This window comes from Macaca fascicularis, chromosome 7 (genome assembly GCF_037993035.2).
Source record: "Macaca fascicularis isolate 582-1 chromosome 7, T2T-MFA8v1.1".
Lineage (NCBI taxonomy): Eukaryota > Metazoa > Chordata > Mammalia > Primates > Cercopithecidae > Macaca > Macaca fascicularis.
Genome location: NC_088381.1, coordinates 25,423,557 through 25,441,781, shown reverse-complemented (window position 1 = coordinate 25,441,781; position 18,225 = coordinate 25,423,557). Strand labels below are relative to the sequence as shown.

The 18,225-nt window shown below is 40.7% G+C and overlaps 1 protein-coding gene across 1 annotated transcript in view; it reads left to right on the top strand.

Annotated features, from left to right (window-relative positions):
- The window catches only part of SHC4 (SHC adaptor protein 4), a 141,783-nt gene that overhangs the window by 25,433 nt on the left and 98,125 nt on the right, over positions 1-18,225 (top strand). The window contains exon 2 of the mRNA XM_005559499.5: positions 13,807-13,877. Coding sequence (XP_005559556.3) covers positions 13,807-13,877 — 71 coding nt within the window. The remainder of the gene's footprint in view (positions 1-13,806; positions 13,878-18,225) is intronic.

Below are 18,225 nucleotides of genomic sequence, written 5' to 3'. Positions count from 1 at the left end.
GGATGAGGAAACTGAGGCTTTGAGAATTAAAGTTATTTGTCCAAGGTTTCACAGCTAGTATGTACAAAGCTGAGATTCAAACCCAGGCATTTCTGACTGTCTAAGCCCCTGCTCCTAGACTCTAAGCCATATTCCTTCTCCCCTTTCATGGTTATTGTATCAGTCAGGATAGGGCAGGTCATTCTATGTTAACAAATAATTCCAACATCTCAGTGGCTTAGACAAAAAGGTTTACTTCTTGCTTATGCCATGGTCCGTAGCACATTGGCTGGGGGCATCCGCTCTATGTCATTCTCACTCAGCAACCTAGGCTGAAGGTGGCTCTCTATCTGTGCCTCCCCAATTGCAAGAGAAAGGAGATGTGACAAATCACTCCCACAGTGATATCATTGGCCGAATCAGGTGCTGTACTCAACTTCAAAGGGGCAGGAGAAGTGCAATGCTAATGTGTACTGGGAAGGTGAAGAATTGGAAATATTTGTGCCACGGCACTAATGACTCCCACAATATAAAAGAAAGGAGTGAGGGAAATAGAGAAATGAAAATAATAGAGGATAAAGTGTTCAGAGGAATAAGGGCCTTCCAGGGAATAGGAGAAAGCTTGCCTTTTGAAACCGTAGGTCTCCAGTTAAACGGCTGCTGGGATCAATTATTCAGTTGTTCTTCCTGTAAGTTGCATTGTTAAGGCTTCTTCTCTTCTGAATGGATTAATACTTTGACACAACCTGGGATTTCGCTGGATCTATCAGGAGAGAGTAGTCAATTGCTATTACAAAAGCATCTTAATCTGAATAGGGTCAACTTTTGCAAGCCAGTATTCCAACTCTCATTTACATTATGGAGAACCAGTCCCACCAGGTTAAAGACTTTCTCCAACAACACAGAGTAGCATTCCTGGTTTCCTAGGATTAGGCCTACATGGTGATAAAGAGTTTAAAAGTTTCTTAGGAGGCTTGGCTACAGTGCCAACACTTGTTCCTCCCCGCAAAAGACTTGGGTTAAAGCTATTGGTTGCAACTTTTAGATCTCAATAGCAACATTAAAATTGAATATAAAATACAAGCCCTCAAGGAATTTCTGCAAAGAATATATTGGGAACATTTTGGTCAAGGAGAATTCACCTTTGTACAAAGCAGTTCCTGTTTTCGGAGAACACAGAATGGCTGACATAGTATAAAACTGAGCACAATACTTACTGTCTTAGGTACTGGATGCAACGATATTTTGTCAAGTCACTATAAGTTATTAGATAATGTAAAACATTTGCTACATACAGGGGGTGTCTGGCCTTACCACTCCTCTTCTCTTCATGATATGGATAGATAGATCTATATGTATATCATTTATATCTATCTATATCTATCTATCTATCTATCTATCTATCTATCTATCTATCAATGTGTGTGTGTGATGGAGTACTAGCTTCCATATATAATATATGCAGGGTATGCGTATCCTCTAGATGGTAAACTTCTTTAGGTGAGAGAGATGACATGGAACAACAGCTTTAAACATCAAAAGATCTGGGTTCTTCTCCATTAATCAGCCCTGTGGCTCTTGAGCACAGCATTGAACCTCTGAGAATCAGTTTTTACACCTGTAAAAAGGCATCAGGGCCAGGTGTGGTGGCTCAGACCTGTAATCCCAGGTTTTGGGGAGGCCAAGGTGAGAGGATCACTTGAAGTGAGGAGTTTGAGATCACCTGGGCAACATAATGAGACCCCATCTTACAAAAATAAAAATAAATATAAAAGGAGATCACCTACCTATTCAAGTCTCATCACAGTTTCATTATGAGGATCAAATGATATAATACTCTTGAGACTAAACAGAATACACATCTCTATTTGTGCAAAGGCACACAATCAATCACACAGCACAACTTTTCTGGCCATGCCCAGCAGCAGAAAGAGCCATTTGTGGCTCCCAACACATTGGTGCAAAGTTATTCCAAGGAGAAATCATAGCTCTCAAATGCTATCAGTATAGTTTTTGCCACAGGGATGACCTCCAGCTGGGTGACTTTGTCTGTGCTCAAGTCTGTAGGCAGAGATGAAACCTCTTTTAGTTTAAAGAAATTCCCCTGTGTAAGGAATTTTCAATGGGAGTAGGACTTTTGGAATGAGACAGCGCATAGCTGCCTCATGGGATGCAGATGGTTGTCATACTTTCCTTGCCCACAGATGACCAGTACTATTTTCAGAGAAATTGAAAGATTTATTTGGACAATTATAGCCAGCTCATTTTCCAGTGTATTAGTCTGTTCTCACATTGTAATAAAGAACTACCCAAGACTGGGTCATTTGTAAATGGGGTTTAATTGACTTACAATTCTGCAGGTTGTACAGGAGCCATGGCTGGGGAGGTCTCAGGAAACTTACAATCATGGCAGAAGGCAAAGGGGAAGCAGGCACAATCTTGGTTCAGCTTACTTTAGGGGGACTGGGAATAGAATCTTGGGGATGGAGACAATGGAGACTCTCTCCATCTGCTGGGGTGGAGTCCACTTAGCAGGGAAAGACATCGAAGGAGAGGGATTGGGCCAAGTGAAAGGCCTTGCTCACTTCACAACCCTGCCTTTTGACTTGGGCAGGAACCTGGAGAAGGGAGATCTTCCTTTTGTAAGAGCAAACAGAACTCCCAACTTACTGTTAGAAGGTTCCATCATTGTAATGACTAATGACTTACAGGGTTGAAATTTCCTGGTTGCTGAGTCTGCAATAGGAATGACTGAACAAATCCACATTTTCAGGCTTTAAACCTGGAGCAGAAGGAGGAGCTTTCAGCAAAAATAGATGTTTATATTTTAAAAATACACATTCAATTCAATCAATCAAAATATATTTGGAGGGTCTACTATGTTCTAGGTGTTGGGGATACAATACTCCCTGTTCTTTGTTACTGATCTTCTAGTGGGGGAGACAGATAGCAAGCCAAAAAATACATAATAATTTCAGCAGTAAGTGCTCTGTAGAAGAGCAAATATAAGAGAATAGTGGAGAAGGGGAAAGTGTTAGCAGCTCTATGCTCCTTGATGCTATAGATTTTATATATATAATGGTATTATTACAGCATTCAAAGGTGTTGTAAGATTTTTCCTAAGAAAAGTCAGTCTTTGCCAAGACCACTTGCACCTATTCCTTAAAGATGTGTTCCAAGCAGCCCATCTCTCTGTCCATCTCACTGAGCTCTCTCTAAACTTGCTTCCCTATTCAAGGGCAGGAGATCCCCTAACCCCACTGCTTCAAAACCCTGCCCAGGTTTTCATGTGATTGTTGTTACACTAAAAGGGGAAGGACTTTCCATTCCCTTCTTACATGACCCACATTCCAGCTCAAACCCGGCACAAAGAGGGCTTTGGCCAGCTTAACTTCAGGATTATTTTAATTGACAATATACCCCTTTAAGAAGGAACACATTACAGATGGTCCAGTTAGGATGCAGGTTATTTTGAGACTTCCTGAACATCATTTCTTGGCTAGTTCATTCAAATAAATCATTTAATTGCACTGTAAGAGGTACTGGGCATAATGATGACTAAGACTCACTCCCTGCCCTTGAGAAGCCCATAGTCCAGCAGGAGGCATAGACATTGGAACAGATAAATTGCAGCACCACTGGGTGACTGCAACCTAGTGGTGTGACCGAGATGCTCTGGGAGCCCAAAGGAAGAGCAATACACTCTACCTTAAGGCTGGAGAATATTTCAAACAACTGTAGTAACTGCTGATGCCTCATTCATTTATCCATTATTCATCCATTCATACATATTTCCTGAATAGTTTATATCAAGGATCACACACTGCCTGCAGATATTGCTTGTTTGGATTCTTTCTGTTGTTATTACTTCTTGGTAATTGCTTTATTGAGATGTAATTCACATACCATATAATTCACCCATTTAAAGTATACAATTCAATGGTTTTTTTTAGTATATTCACAGAGTTATGCAACTATCACCAATTATAGAACATTTTTATCAACCCCCAAAGAAACCCTGTACCTGTTAGAGGTCACACTCTATTCCCTAAAAACCACATAGCCCTACCTTCTAGCTCTACAAATTTGTCTATTCTGGACATTTCACATAAATAAAATGAAATCAGTCTTTTATGATTATACTTTTTCACTTAGAATTAATATTTTCAAAGTTCATTCATGCTGTAGCATGTATCAATACTTCATTGCTTTTTATTGCCAAATACTATTCCATTGCATGATATACCACCTTTTATTTGTCCATTCATCAGCTGATGGACATTTGGGTTATTTTTACTTTATGGCTATTATGAATAATGCTGCTGTAAACATTTAAGTGCAAGTTTTTGTGTGGACATACGCTTTCCATTTTGTTGGGTATATTTCTAGGAGTGGAATTGCTGGGTCATACGGGTAATTCTATGTTTAACTGTTTGAGGAATTGCCAAGCTATTTCCCCTAGTGGCATTACCATTTTACATTCCCACCAGCAATGTATGATGGTTCCAATTTCTCCACATCTTCACCAACATTTATTTTCAGTTTGCTGGATTGTATTTTAAATTACAGCCATTCCAGAGGGTGTGAAGTTGTACCTCATTGTGGCTTTGATTTGCATTTCCCAATGGTAAATTATATTGAACATCTTTTCATATGCTTATTGTCTATTTGTATATATTTCTTGGAGAAATGTCTGTTCAGATCTTTTGCCCATTTTAAAATTGAGTTATTTGTCTTTTTATCATTGGGCTGTAAGAGTTTTTTAAGATATATTTTAGATGCAAGTTTCTTAGCAGATATATCATTTGCAAATATTTTCTCCCATTCTCTGAGAGGTTTTTTCACTTTCTTCTTAGTGTCATTGGAAGCACAAAATAATTTAATTTTTCTGAAGTCCAACCTATATATTTCTTTCCTTTGGTTGTTGGTGCTTTTGGTGTCATATCTAAGAAACCATTGCCTATTCTGAGGTCCTGTGATTATGCCTGTTTTCTTTAAAGAGTTTTACAGTTTTAGCTCTTATGTTTAGGTCTTGTGACCATTCTGAGTTTATGTTTTGCTTATCGTATGAGATAGAGGTCCAACTTTTATATACAATTGCTCTGGTGCCTTTTGGTGAAAACAATGTCATTTTTCCATTGAATTGTTTTGTCACCTTTATCAAAATTCAATTGACAGTGAATGCAGGGACTTTTGGACTCAGTTCTATTTTACTAATCTGTATGTCTATCGTTATGCTAGTACCATATTATCCTGATTGTGTAGCTGAGCAGTAAGTTTTGAAATTGAGACATGTGGGTTCTCTAACTTTGTTCTTTTTCAAGATTGTGCAGATTGTTTGGAAATTACACATGAAATTTTAGGAAATTACACATGAATTTGAAGTTACACATGAATTTTAGGATCAGTTTGTTAGTTTCTACAAAGAAGCCATCTGAGATTTTGATAGGGATTGTGTTGAAGTTTTAGATCAGCTTTTAAAAGTCTTACTATCTTAATGTTATTAAGTCTTCTGATCCATAAACATGGAATGTTTTTTCCATTTATTTCACTTTTCTTAAATTTCCTTCAGCAATGTTTTTCAGTTTTCAAAGTGTAAGTTTATCCTATCAAATTTATTCATAAGTATTTTATTCTTTTTGATCACATATTGCAAATGAAATTATTTTCTTAATTTCATTTTGGATTGTTCATTGTGACTTGCTGGAATTAAAAATTAGGAAACTTACAAATAAAGTCTGATTTCTGACCTTCTTTGAAAAATCATAGGGTCTGGTTTCCCAAACGGTAACGAGGGACTGGAATGATTGGTTTGGACCTTGTTCTTTTTGTAGGCCATATGGTTCCAACTTTGTCTTAATCTAGCTACTTTCTTATATCTAGTTTACTTTACTCATTAATATCTTTATTATTAAGCATTGAGTTTTTGGCCTTTATGATTGTTCTTTTGGGAAATCTAAGTTAGAAGAGATTCAATATGAAAGAGCAGTTAATATTATCTAAATCCTTAATGTGATTGTTTTTATATACATATCCCATTCTTTCTTAAAAGTTACCTCAAGCTGTATCTTACTTTCTTATCTCAAGAATATTGTTGATCCAGGCTTTACACAGAGGATATAAAGAAGAAACAGACACCGTTTCTGCTATAAAAGAGATACAGACACATTGATGAAGAAGTAGTTCCATATTAGCAATGTAAGTTTTATTAAAGGTCTGCCAGAAGTTCATACAGATTATAGAAGAGGGCCCAAAGAGGGTCAAGGCTGCAGGTAGAGATGGGGAAGAAGAGGAGAGATATCATAAAAGAAGCGACTTTTGCATTTCTTTGTGAATGATTAGTAGGTGTTAATCAGATGGACATGGATAAGAAGGACATTTCAAGAGGAAGGAGTAAAGGAAGGGGTTGTTCTGAATTTTGAAGCATGGTGAGTTCAGGCAAATGACTAGAGTGTAAAATGAGAGGGCAAAAGCGGGGAGGAAAAGGATAAAGAGTTCAGCAGGAACCAAATCATGAGAGGCCCTGTACATCATTCTAAGAAAGCTGGCTCTTTTCCTGAAGACTGGTGTTTTCTCCAAAGTGTGATTCCTGGACAACCTGTAATAGAAGGACCTGAGTGCTTATTAAAATGCAGTTTCACAGTCTTACTGAAGAAGAATCTCTCAGGGCCTGGGAATTTTATTTTTAAAATCTGATTTGTAAGTTTCCCTGGTGATTCTGAAGTTCTCTGAAGTTTGGGAAGCTCTGCTTTGAGGATGGGAGTCTTGGGAGTGTTTTAAGTGAGAATGATTGGGGGATAGGATGGAATGATAACATGCCATATATGTGTTTTAGTAACGTGCTGGCTGCACTGGGAAAGAGATTCAAAAGGTGGGACACCAGAAACCCCATCTTAGGGAGGGCCATATTCTAAAGTCAACAGTAGAATAAAACTCAGAATAAAGAATACACTGGATCATCCTTGAAATCTCCAACACCCGCGCATCTGGACGATCAATTGTCAGAATCAATGTCTTGTGTTTCTGTTTGCATTTATGGAGAGATACTCTTTCTCTGGGGCAGAGTATGTCTCCAAAAATGCAAACAGAAACAAGACATTTATTATTGCAAACAGAAACACAAGACATTATTTAACTCCCTATAAATTCAGATACTCTTTCTCTGGGGCAGATAGTTACCCTACTCTCTGGCAAGTAGCGTTGAAAGACTGAGGAGATGAACAAAGGGACTAATCTCTCACTTTCTGCCTGCCAAGTGGATGCAGTTGAATTCATATGCTTTGCCCATGAATATAAATGTGAGACCCCAGTATTGCAATTGAGAAACAGAATGTGCCTAAACTTGGATAGTAAATGTTGGGGGTAGTGTGCAGGGTTCAGGGAAGAAGACAGGAAAGTTATGACAATGATAGGGAGATTGAAAGGATTGGGCTTGCCTCTTGATTGGTTGATGGATTTGAAAAAAAAAAGAGTTGACTTTTCTGGTTTATGTAATTAGGTGGATAGTGATACTATTGGTTTAGATCAGAAATGTAAGTAGAGGAATAATTTGAATGCACTGAATTTGAGATGCAATTAGAATATTCATACGCTGATACACATCTGAAGTTGGGAGAAAACCTGGGCTAAAAATGTGTGTGGCATGAGCATGAGGTAGTAATTGAAAGCAAACAAGTATACGTGCTAGAGACTGATTTTATTAGACTAGAGTAGAACCTAGGAATCAGAATTTTAATACTTCCCAAGTGATTCTAATATGCAATCAGGGTTGAGAACCACTGGGATAGGGAGAGAAGGAACCATTGTTTTTTAAAAAATAAGAAACTAGCAAAGGAGACTGAGAAGGAATAGTCAGAGAAGAAAGATGAGGAATTGGAGAAAATGTTCTCAGGAAAGCTAAAGAAGAAAGGTTCAGAGGAAAATGAAGGGGTTGAGTAGAGGTCAACAGCGGTAGGTGACCCCGATAGGTGAGTAGGAAAACAAAAACCGTTCACTAAAGGAACTTTGAGGAAGCAGTTGGTTTGCTCAGGCAATTTCACTAGAGTGTTGAGGCCAGAAACTTTACTATTGTGAGTTGAGGCATGAGTGAAAGGAAGGAAGTAGAGACAATATTTCCAGGTTATGAAGGGAATGTCCCCGTTTCTTACTCTCCCATTTTTTTAAAGAATGGGAAAGACTAAAAATTATTTAAAGGTGGCAGAAATATCCTGCTGTGTTTTCCTGCCATTTTGGTGGCCTCTACCATTGTTGAACATTTATTGCATGAAGATCAGACCCTCCTTATATCACAGTTGATTATATACTGTTCTTCAGTGTTTGTTTTTAATTCATTAACTATTTATTTTTATTTAGAGACAGCGTCTCGCTCTGTCCCCCAGGCTGGAGTGCAATGGCACGATCTTAGCTGACTGCAGCCTCAAACTCCTGGGCTCAAGTGATCCTCCTGCCTCAGCCTCCCAAGTAGCTGAAGTAATTTTCTTCCTTGTCTTAGCACTCTTATTATGAACTTATCAAGTGCAGGGCCTGTGCCTTAAACTTCTCTTGAACAATATTCTCCCGTACTCCCAGCTAAGAGGCAGGTATATTCTGAGAAAGGGAATAAACCACGTATAAAAAGGGATTTCACCCTACTTAATAAAACTGTGGTTCTTTTTGGCAAAGTCGTGAGCTTTGCTTATTTTATTTTTCAAATCTAAACTAATACTACATACTTATTTCAAAAATAAGTATGTTTATACTTATTTGTATAAATAGTACAAAAGTATAAAGTAAAAAGTAAAAATCTGCCTCTCTCCCATTTCCAAAAGCAACCACTGTTAGTTTCTTATTATCCTGCAGACCTGCTTTCTAAGAGTGTAAGAATATGTATCTTTTTTTTCTTTAGGTAATGTGCTTGCCGTCATCATTCTGTAAGAGAGTTAGGATGAGACTTCCCATAAGTAACTATCATTCCTTTTCTCTGAAAACCCCAGTAATTTCTTCTCCAGAGAGCAAAGCCCAAGATACACATGGCCATAAATAGGCTGTTCACCTCTCCCTGGGAGCAAGTGGTTGAAGCTCAGACAGTACAAAAATATTATGACTGCCTTGGGGCATAAAGGGAAGAAGCCAGCTGGGAGTTAGGTAAACCCATGCCGGGGGCTGAATGGGCAGGTTGTCTGAGCACCGCTGCGTTCCCACCGTTCCTGTATGGCTCCAAATAAAGGTCTTCAGTGTCCTCTCCTCACCACAGGGTAGGGAATTAGGGAGTGTCCTCTGTCTCACCTCCTGCAGTTCCCAGAGCAATTTGGATTCACATCTGCTGTTACCATTGTGGTCCCCCCGTCTCAACACTGTGTCACTGTGTTCCTGGGTAGACCAAAGGGAGGGTAGTGGCAGCCAGCAGGATAACTCCTCTTTTCACTTTTTCTGTTATACAGGGTCCTAGCAATGGACTGCAGACTCTAGAATAAACCCTAATTCAGTACCAGTGAATAAATGAAACTGAGCCAGGCACTTCTCTTTAATAGGCTTCAATTTCCTCATCTCTTAAATAAAGTTAGCAACAATGACTAACCTCATAAAAAGGAAAGATAAGTCATCTCTTTTCATGGTTGTCCTATCTGAAAGGGGCCAGGTTTCTTAAGAACAGGGACCATGTCTTATGCAGATCCGCATTTAATACATGAATGAGAAGTATTGTCATCTCCAGTTTATAGCTAACAAACTAAAATTCTCCTCTCTCGGGCCTTGATCTTCAGCCACTATCTGCTTATGCAGTCATCAAACACCCAAAGAAAGAAGTGGACAGAGTATTTTTATGCACCGCCCCCTCCCCGCTTTCTCATAGCGGTGGTTTTTAAGTGAAATGGATTGTGTGAGTCAATGGGAAGACCCACTCCATTCTTGTCTTTGGGGTAATTGTGGCAAAAATTAGTTGTGGTTTTCTCAACATATGCCCACAGTGGAAGGGGACTTATCCTCATTGTCAATCATCTCAGGCCATGACTCATGTTTTTCCAGAAACTTCCATTGTATCATACTGAGGCTTGCTGAAGTCACCTGTGCCATAGCTGACAGACAAGTGTATGAATCAAAACAGAGATTCACACGAAGGGAAGGGGATCCTGAAGCAATGCTTGGGCTTGCCTTAGTCCAAAACAGATAAGGTCGTTATAGCCATGAAGTGTGATTAAGAACGAAACCTTGAAGGGGTTCCTGTCACCCCCAAGACACTAAAAATTCCTCTCCTCATTGATAACCAAAATGAATGGCAACTTACCTAATAACTGGGCTGAGAATAGCCTTCACTTTGACACTGTCCTCACGTGGGTCTCAAACTTGATCAGCCTCGAGTGTCCTTGTTCCAGTTGTTTCTTTTTGTCCCTTTGTCCCGCTCCTGTTCAGACGTGCAACCTACTCTCCTTTCTTTTTAAAGTTCCCACTGTCAACTCTATCATCCAGGGCTGTTCCCACCCACGGCTTATAGCCCGCCTGAGAAGTAGGGCACATTCTTGCCAGCTTCCCACTTCACTACAAAACCTCCTCGGTCTAGATTGTGTGTTGCCACTCCAAAATGAAGAACAACAAAAATAACAAATATGAAGTACATTGCTGAGAAATCTAGAAACCTTGCAAAGACATTGTTCTGGCCTGTCGCACATGAGGCTGAGTCCTTGGTGCTCCTATACTCCTGAGTGGAGAGACCAGCCAAGCCTTTACCTCCCTCAGTCCCTCGGCTCTCCCCAGCCCCCGCTCATTGTAAAGGTACAATAGAATTGAACAAAAGATGCTTCATTCATTCTTTCAGCATGTGTTTATTGAGTGCCCACCAGATCCTAGGCACTGTTGCAGGGAATATGGCGGTGATTGTGATCTTTACTCTTACGGTGGTTATAGCCAAGGGAATAAAAAGAGGTCCTAGACAAGCAAATTAACAAGTAAACCAATAATCAATCAGTGATGAATAGGGGCTGAGATGAAGGGTGGCAAGAGGGGGCCTCTGAGGTGTGCCATTTGAACTGAAAACTGAAAGATGAGAAGGGATCTGTCCTGCAGAACAGTGTAGGAGAGCCAGGCGGAGGGAATGTCAGGTGCAGGGAAGAGCTGGGGTGTATTTGAGAAGTAGAAAGGAGGCCAGTGTGGCAGCAAAGTGTGCAAGGGGACAGTGACACTGATGAAGCTGAAGGGATGAGACAGGGCCAGGAACCCCAGGGTTTAGGGGTTTATAGTAACGAGCTTGTTTTGATCATAGATGCCAGGAGTTTCACCTGGTGGAGGAACATGATCTGATCAATCTGTTTTGAAGAAACACTGTGGCAGAGTGTGAAAAATGTAGATGCTTGGTCACTTTTTCAAAAAGTGTGCACTGATAGGCCAGTTGGTATCACCTTGTCTTCAGTCGGTGATTTACAGCTAAAGGGAAAGGCGATACCCACCTCCTCACCAACAGGGCCTCCTGGAGGTATTGGAGGGGATCCAGGCCTGCTCCCCAGCCTGTGTGGGGAGTCCACTCTTTCCAGGGCCAGGAGTGCAGGAAATAGGGAAGCAAGATCTAGGCTCTGGGGTGGAAGAGGGCATTGGAAGGCACCAAAAGCCAGAGCAGTCAGTGAAGACATATGGACAATCTTTTCACACTACCGGGACATGAAGCTTGGATGCTTGGAATCTCCTTTCTTGACAGTTCTGAGATGGGCTTTCTAACCTACTTCCTATATCTAGCTTTCTTCTCCTAATAACCCTTATGGTTGAAGAGAAATCTCTAGACACCACTTTCTTAAGGTACCCAAGGCTTGGGAAGTTAAGAGTGATGGGGACAGAGTAAAATATCCAAAATGTTTCTTGTATCAGTAGTAGAGATTCCAAGAGGTGTGTAACTGAGTGTGACTAACAGGAGTCTGGATGAGACTGGCAGGGTCATTGTCCTGGCCAGCATGCTCTTCCCAGCATCAGGCTCCAGGCAGCACTTGGTGCATTGAGGAGTTCTATCTGCACAATCTGCTCAGAAATACTATTATACAGCAGGACGTGGTGGCTCGTGCCTATAATCCCAGCACTTTGGGAGGCTGAGGTGGGCAGATCGCTTGAGGTCAGGAGTTCAAGACCAGCCTGGCCAACATGGTGAAACCCTGTCTCTACTAAAAATTCAAAAATTAGCCAGGTGCAGTGGTATGTGCCTGTAATCCCAGCTACTCAAAAGACTGAGGCAGGAGAATTGCTTGAATTTGGGAGGCAGAGGTTGCAGTGAGCCAAGATCGTGCCACTGTACTCCAGCCTGGGTGACAGAGTGAGACTCCATCTCAAACAAAAAAAAAAAAAGAAAAAGAAAAAGAAATACTATTATACAAGAAGTGTCTGGGCAGGTACCCCCTCCCCACCAGCTCCTGACATCTTTTGACAGTGCTTTTGCCATTCACAAGCATAGAGAGGCTGGAAAGCCTCCAAAGGAAAGCTAAACAGGAAGCATATCATTTCCAAGGAGCCAACAGATCACTTTCAATCGGAACTCTTAGCTCTAGTAACATTTGCAAGGCAATTCTCAAATAAGCACTCTCCCTCATCAACCAAGCTCTGCTGGGAGGATTGACTCTCACAGCCTCACCTGGCAAAGCTACACAGAAGACTACTAAGTCCACGTCCCTAGGCTGAATCCTCTCAGGACTCCAGAATCCAATTTTCAGTTGCCAGCCTGTTATTTCCTGGATACCCTACCAGTGCCTTAAGTCAATGGCTCCCAAACCAATTCATCATCTTCTCTTCTCCTGGCTTTCCTGTTTCTGTTGATGGCATCACTGTTCCCTCTGCTACCCTGGCTGGAAACGTCTGAGTGAGTCATCCTTGACTCATCCTTCTCTCTTATTCTCTGTATCAAATCAACTGCCGAGTTCTGTAGTATCTGTTTCCATGATGTCACTTGAATCTGTCCCCTCTTTCCTATTGACACCATCCCTCTTCAGTGTGGGCTGTCATTACTTCCCTCGCCACAGGATCATCCTAACTTATTCCCTCACCATTAACCCACCTTCATACTGCCGCTGACTTAAGTCTCCTCCAACACAGATCTAATCGCATCATGCTGTTGCCAGCAGCCTGCCATGGATCCTCACTGCTGCCACACTAAATATAAACCATCTTTCAGCTTTATAAGTCACAATTCCTTTTGCAATACATGGTGTTCAAGCTAACCATACTCATCACTGATGCGGCATATGACTTTTGTCCTTTCAGGAACCCCCTTAATATTTAAATCAGCTGCAAAGGATGATAAGATCTTGTATTACTAAGTTTGGCATTCTATGCATTTATATGCTTGTTCTATCCACTTAGAAGATTTGACATTCCTGTATTCTTTATCTCACTTTTATTTTTGCTTCCTCTACTATTTGGGCCTTTCTATGTACCAAGCGTTGTTCTAAAAGCTTATTTACATGTAGGAAATAATTTCACTCTTCTAACAATTCCTATTGTATCCTCACTTTACCAATGACAAAACTGTGAGGCTCAGAAGTTAACTTGCTGAGGTTCCATAACTAAGAAGTAGCAGAGCCAGGATGCAAAGTCACATGATCTGGCCCCAGAGCCCATGCTCTTAACCACTGAACCCATATTGGTCTTTGTTACTTGTGTTATCTGTATTATGGTTCGGATTTAACTGGTGTTTTGTAATTGAATTGAAGCTTTAGGCGTGTGTCCATTAATAGCCAGAAATATCAATGGTAGGCGGAGGGTGCAAATGTAACTTGATAGCAGAAGCTGATTTTAGTTGCTTCCCCGAAAGTCATCGTGAAGCTAAGAGACAGCTTCTTGGAATTTTTGTCCTACTTCTTCTTTTTTTTCTTCTCATTCTAGTACATGGGCTGCATTGAAGTGCTGCAATCAATGAGGTCACTGGATTTTGGAATGAGAACCCAAGTTACAAGGTAAGAAGCCAAAAATGGGAGGGGCTTTGAGGAGTATGGTTTAAAGTCACAATAATTTCTCCCACGGGAATTTCATGCAAACCTTCCAAGTCATTAGACACTTTTATTCATGTGACTGGAGCGTAGAAGTTTCGTCCAGTGACCTTCAATGAGTGGCTTGATCTCATTGTGTGAAAGATTTCTCAAGGGTGTGGCAGTGCATCTGTGTTTCATGTAAGGGCGATTAAAATGATACAGTCTACAGAAATAGCTGGTTTCCCAGGTACCAAGATTATTTAAAATTATGCCTGGCAGGAAGCGTTTACAGAATCAGACCTGTCAAGGAGGTAGCAGAAAACCAGACCAAGTAAGACTTTCAACATGAGAAAGCCCAAGCTTTGCCCAAGCTCTTCCTGACGTGAGAACCTGCTTATTCCTTGTCTGGGTCTCCCTCCTTTGTGTACAGTGAGCCAAATGGAACAGTGGAACTGGGGAAGCTTTACCCAGGGTGACCCCAGGGAACTTAGGGGAAGAAATCAGAATCCTTGTTATGTGGAGCTCAAGTCAGAAGCAGAAATACATGGCATGGGTCATTAAAGCTAAGCCCAAAGCAAGGATGGAAAGAAGGAGTGAGTGCAGACTGGCAACTGGAAAAATGTGAGGTGAGGGAGATGAGGTAAGAGGACTGGGTCGATATGAATGGTTCAGAACGAAGACTTGGGCATCCATTGGATGTGGTGCCAAGGTGTGTCTCAGGGGCATGCCACATTAGATCCATGCTTGCAGGCCTCCTGTTCTGAAGGTGAATGTTGTCATGTAGAAAATAACTCTCCCTAATGCTCATCTCATGAAATTCTAGGCCTAGAAAAAGAAGTGTCCTGTGGTCCAAAAATTTAGGGAAAGGAGCCACATCACTCTTTAGGAGACTACAGTATACAATAGTATATTGAAGACTCTGAGCCTGGTGCAGTGGCTCACGCTTGTAATTCCTGCAACTCAGGAGGCCGAGGTTGGAGGATTGCTTGAGACCAGGAGTTCAAGACCAGCTGGGGCAACATAGTGAGGCTCCATCTCTACAAAAGTAAAAAGAACATAGCCAGGCACGTTAGCATATGCCAGTAGCCCCAGCTACTCAGGAGGCTGAGGCTGGAGGATCACTTGAGCCCAGGAGTTCAAGGCTTCAGTCAGATATGATTGTGCCACTACACTCCTGTGTGGGTAACAGCAAGACCCTGACTCTTAAAAAAAAAAAAAGACTGAGAAGTCCTATGCTGCTGTAGTTGAAAAAAACTCTACCCCTCAAAATTTTCTTTTTCTTCTCTCTCTTTTTTTTTTTTTGAAATGGAGTCTTGCTCTGTCTCCCAGGCTAGAATACAGTGATGCAATCTCGGCTCACTGCAACCTCCGCCTCCTAGGTTCAAGCAATTCTCCTGTAGTGCCCAAGTAGCTGGGACTACAGGCGCATGCCACCATGCCCAGCTAATTTAGTATTTTTAGTAGAGATGGGATTTCCCTATGTTGACCAGGCTGGTCTTGAACTCCTGACCTCAGGTGATCCACCTGCCTTGGAATCCCAAAGTTCTGGGATTAAGGCATGAGGCACCGCTCATGGCCTTACTTCAAGATTTTCTAAATGTATTGGGCCTAGGATCCTTTTCTCATATAAAAGAAATGTACATCCAAGGGTTCCGTGAAATGTGCCTTAGGAAATGCTGATTTGGACTCTCTGCCTTATGATGCATTCAAATCTGCCTTTCCAAACCTCTCTCAACCTATCCTTCGTATTTCCTCTGGAGTCAAACATATTATATAATCCTGTGTTTAGTACTCTTGGTACCTACATCAGTCACTGGCACATGGCAGGGGCTCAGTGGATATTTATTGAATAAATTCATGGTTCCACCTGACTACACTTCCAGTATTTGCAAACAGCTACATTTATTCTCCTCTTTAAATCTTCTCTTACACATTCTCAGTACCTTCAATTACTCTTCAAATGACATGGTATCTAGACTACTTTCCAAACTGTTAGCCTGTTGGTGGATGTATTTCAGGGTTTACTCCATTTTGATGATTCTTAATCTTGAGACAATTTTTCTTCCAATCCTGAGAAGGCTACAGATGAGAGAAAGAGGGCTGATACCCTAGGTGGGCACAGGACAAAAGAATTCTCACTGTCCTAACCTGAGAGCTATGGTCTGAATATGTCCCCTCAACATTTATATATTGAAACTTAATTCCCAGTGTGAAAGTATTAAGAGGCAGGGCCTTTAGGAGGAGATTAATTCATTGGCCAGAGACCTCATGAGTGGGATTAGTTATCTTATAAAAGAGGTGCAAGGGAGCTGTTTGCACCTTCTACCACGTGAGGATGCAGCAAGAAGCACCCATCTAAGAAGCATTGTGAGCCTTCATCAGACACCAGATCTACTGGTGCCTTGATCTTGGACTTCTCAGCCTCAAGAAGTGTAAGAAATACATTTCTATTATTTACACATTATCCAGTCTGGGGTATTTTGTTTTAGCAGCAGGAATGGACTAAGACACTGAGGATGACTAATTTTCTGTTCATTCACCCATTCATTCATTGATTCTTTCTCTTTCACTCGAATGTTTATGGAGTACCCAAAAAGTGCCTGAAACTCTTCAAGCATTAAAGATCAAGCAGTGAATAAGACAAAGCCTCTACCCTCATGGAATTTGCATTGTTACTGGGGAAACAGACTATAGGCAAGGAAACAGATAAATAAGCAATATACTTTCAGGTAGGAAGAAGTGCTTATTTACTGCAACAATAAAGCAGGAAATGAGGATAGAGATTTAGGTGGTGGGTTTTTTAATTTTATTTTATTTTCTAGTTATAAAATATTGCATGTTTACTTAGACGATTTGGAAAGTACAGAAAAGTATGAAAGAGAAAATTACTCAGAATCTTTCCTAAAGAGTGTGTTTATTAACATTCTGTGTTTGAAATCCCTTTCCAGTATTTTTTTCTACACATGAGCTTACAAAGAATTTTACACAAAATCTGAACAACATTATATACTAAGTCTCCCATATTGAGCAATTTCCTGTTACTAAAGATTCTAAAGCATGTTTTACCATGGTAAAATATACATAACAAGATTTACAATTTTAATCGTTTATAAGTGTATAGTTCAGTGGCATTAAGCACATTCACATTGTTGTGCAACTATCGACACCATCCATCTGCAGAACTTTTTCATCTTCCCAAAGATGAAAAACTGTACACATTAAACTCTGTACCCATTAAACAGTAACTTCTGGCTGGGCGCAGTGGCTCACGCCTGCAATCCCAGCACTTTGGGAGGCGGAGGCAGATGGATCACTTGAGGTCAGGAGTTCGAGGCCACCTGACCAACATGGTGAAACCCCGTCTCTACTAAAAAAAATACAAAGATAGCCAGACCTTGTGGCACACACCTGTAATCCCAATTACTTGGGAGGCTGAGGCAAGAGAATTGCTTGAACCTGGGAGGTGGAGGTTGCAGTGAGCCAAGATCACGCCATTGCACTCCAGAATGGGCAACAAGAGCAAAAAATCCATCTCAAAACAAAACAAGACAAAACCCTGATAACTTCCCATTTCCTCTTCCTCCCCAGCTCCTGGCAACCACTGTTCAACTTTTTGTGTCTGTGAATTTGACTGGTCTAGGTACCTTATAAAAGTGGAAACATACAGTATTTGTCCTTTTCTGTCTGGCTTATTTCCTTTAGCACAATGTATTCAAGATTAATTCATGTTGTAGCATGTGCCAGAATTTCATTCCTTTTTAAGGCTCAATACTACTCTATTGTATGTCTGTACTACATTTTGTCTATTCACCCATCAGTCGATAGACATATGGGTTGTTTTTCTAAAATTTTAATGACTGCATAACATTCTCTCCTCCTCTTCCTCCTTCTCCTCCTCCTCCTCCTTCTTCCTCTTCTTCTTTTTCTTCTTCTTCCTCTTCTTTCTATATAGAGACAGGGTCTCAATATGTTGGCCAGGCTGATCTTGAACTTCTGGGCTCAGGGGATCCTCCCACCTCAGCCTTCCAAAGTGCTAGGATTATAGGCATGATCCACCGTGTCTGGCCTCTCCTACTTTTCATCATTATAAGTAATGCTGTGATTAACATTATCTTGATTGTATTTCCAAAGGACAAATTCTAGAATTAGGATCACTAGGTCGAGCAATATAAATGTTTTAAAGGTTTTTGATATGTATTGCTGGATGGCTCTGCAGACTATTTGTACTAATTGATACCCCCTTTTCCCAGGCATTTATCTATTTTTATCTACTTAATAAAATCTCTGTAAACTTCTAAGTCTATATTTCCCTATTATTTCATAAATAGTAAAA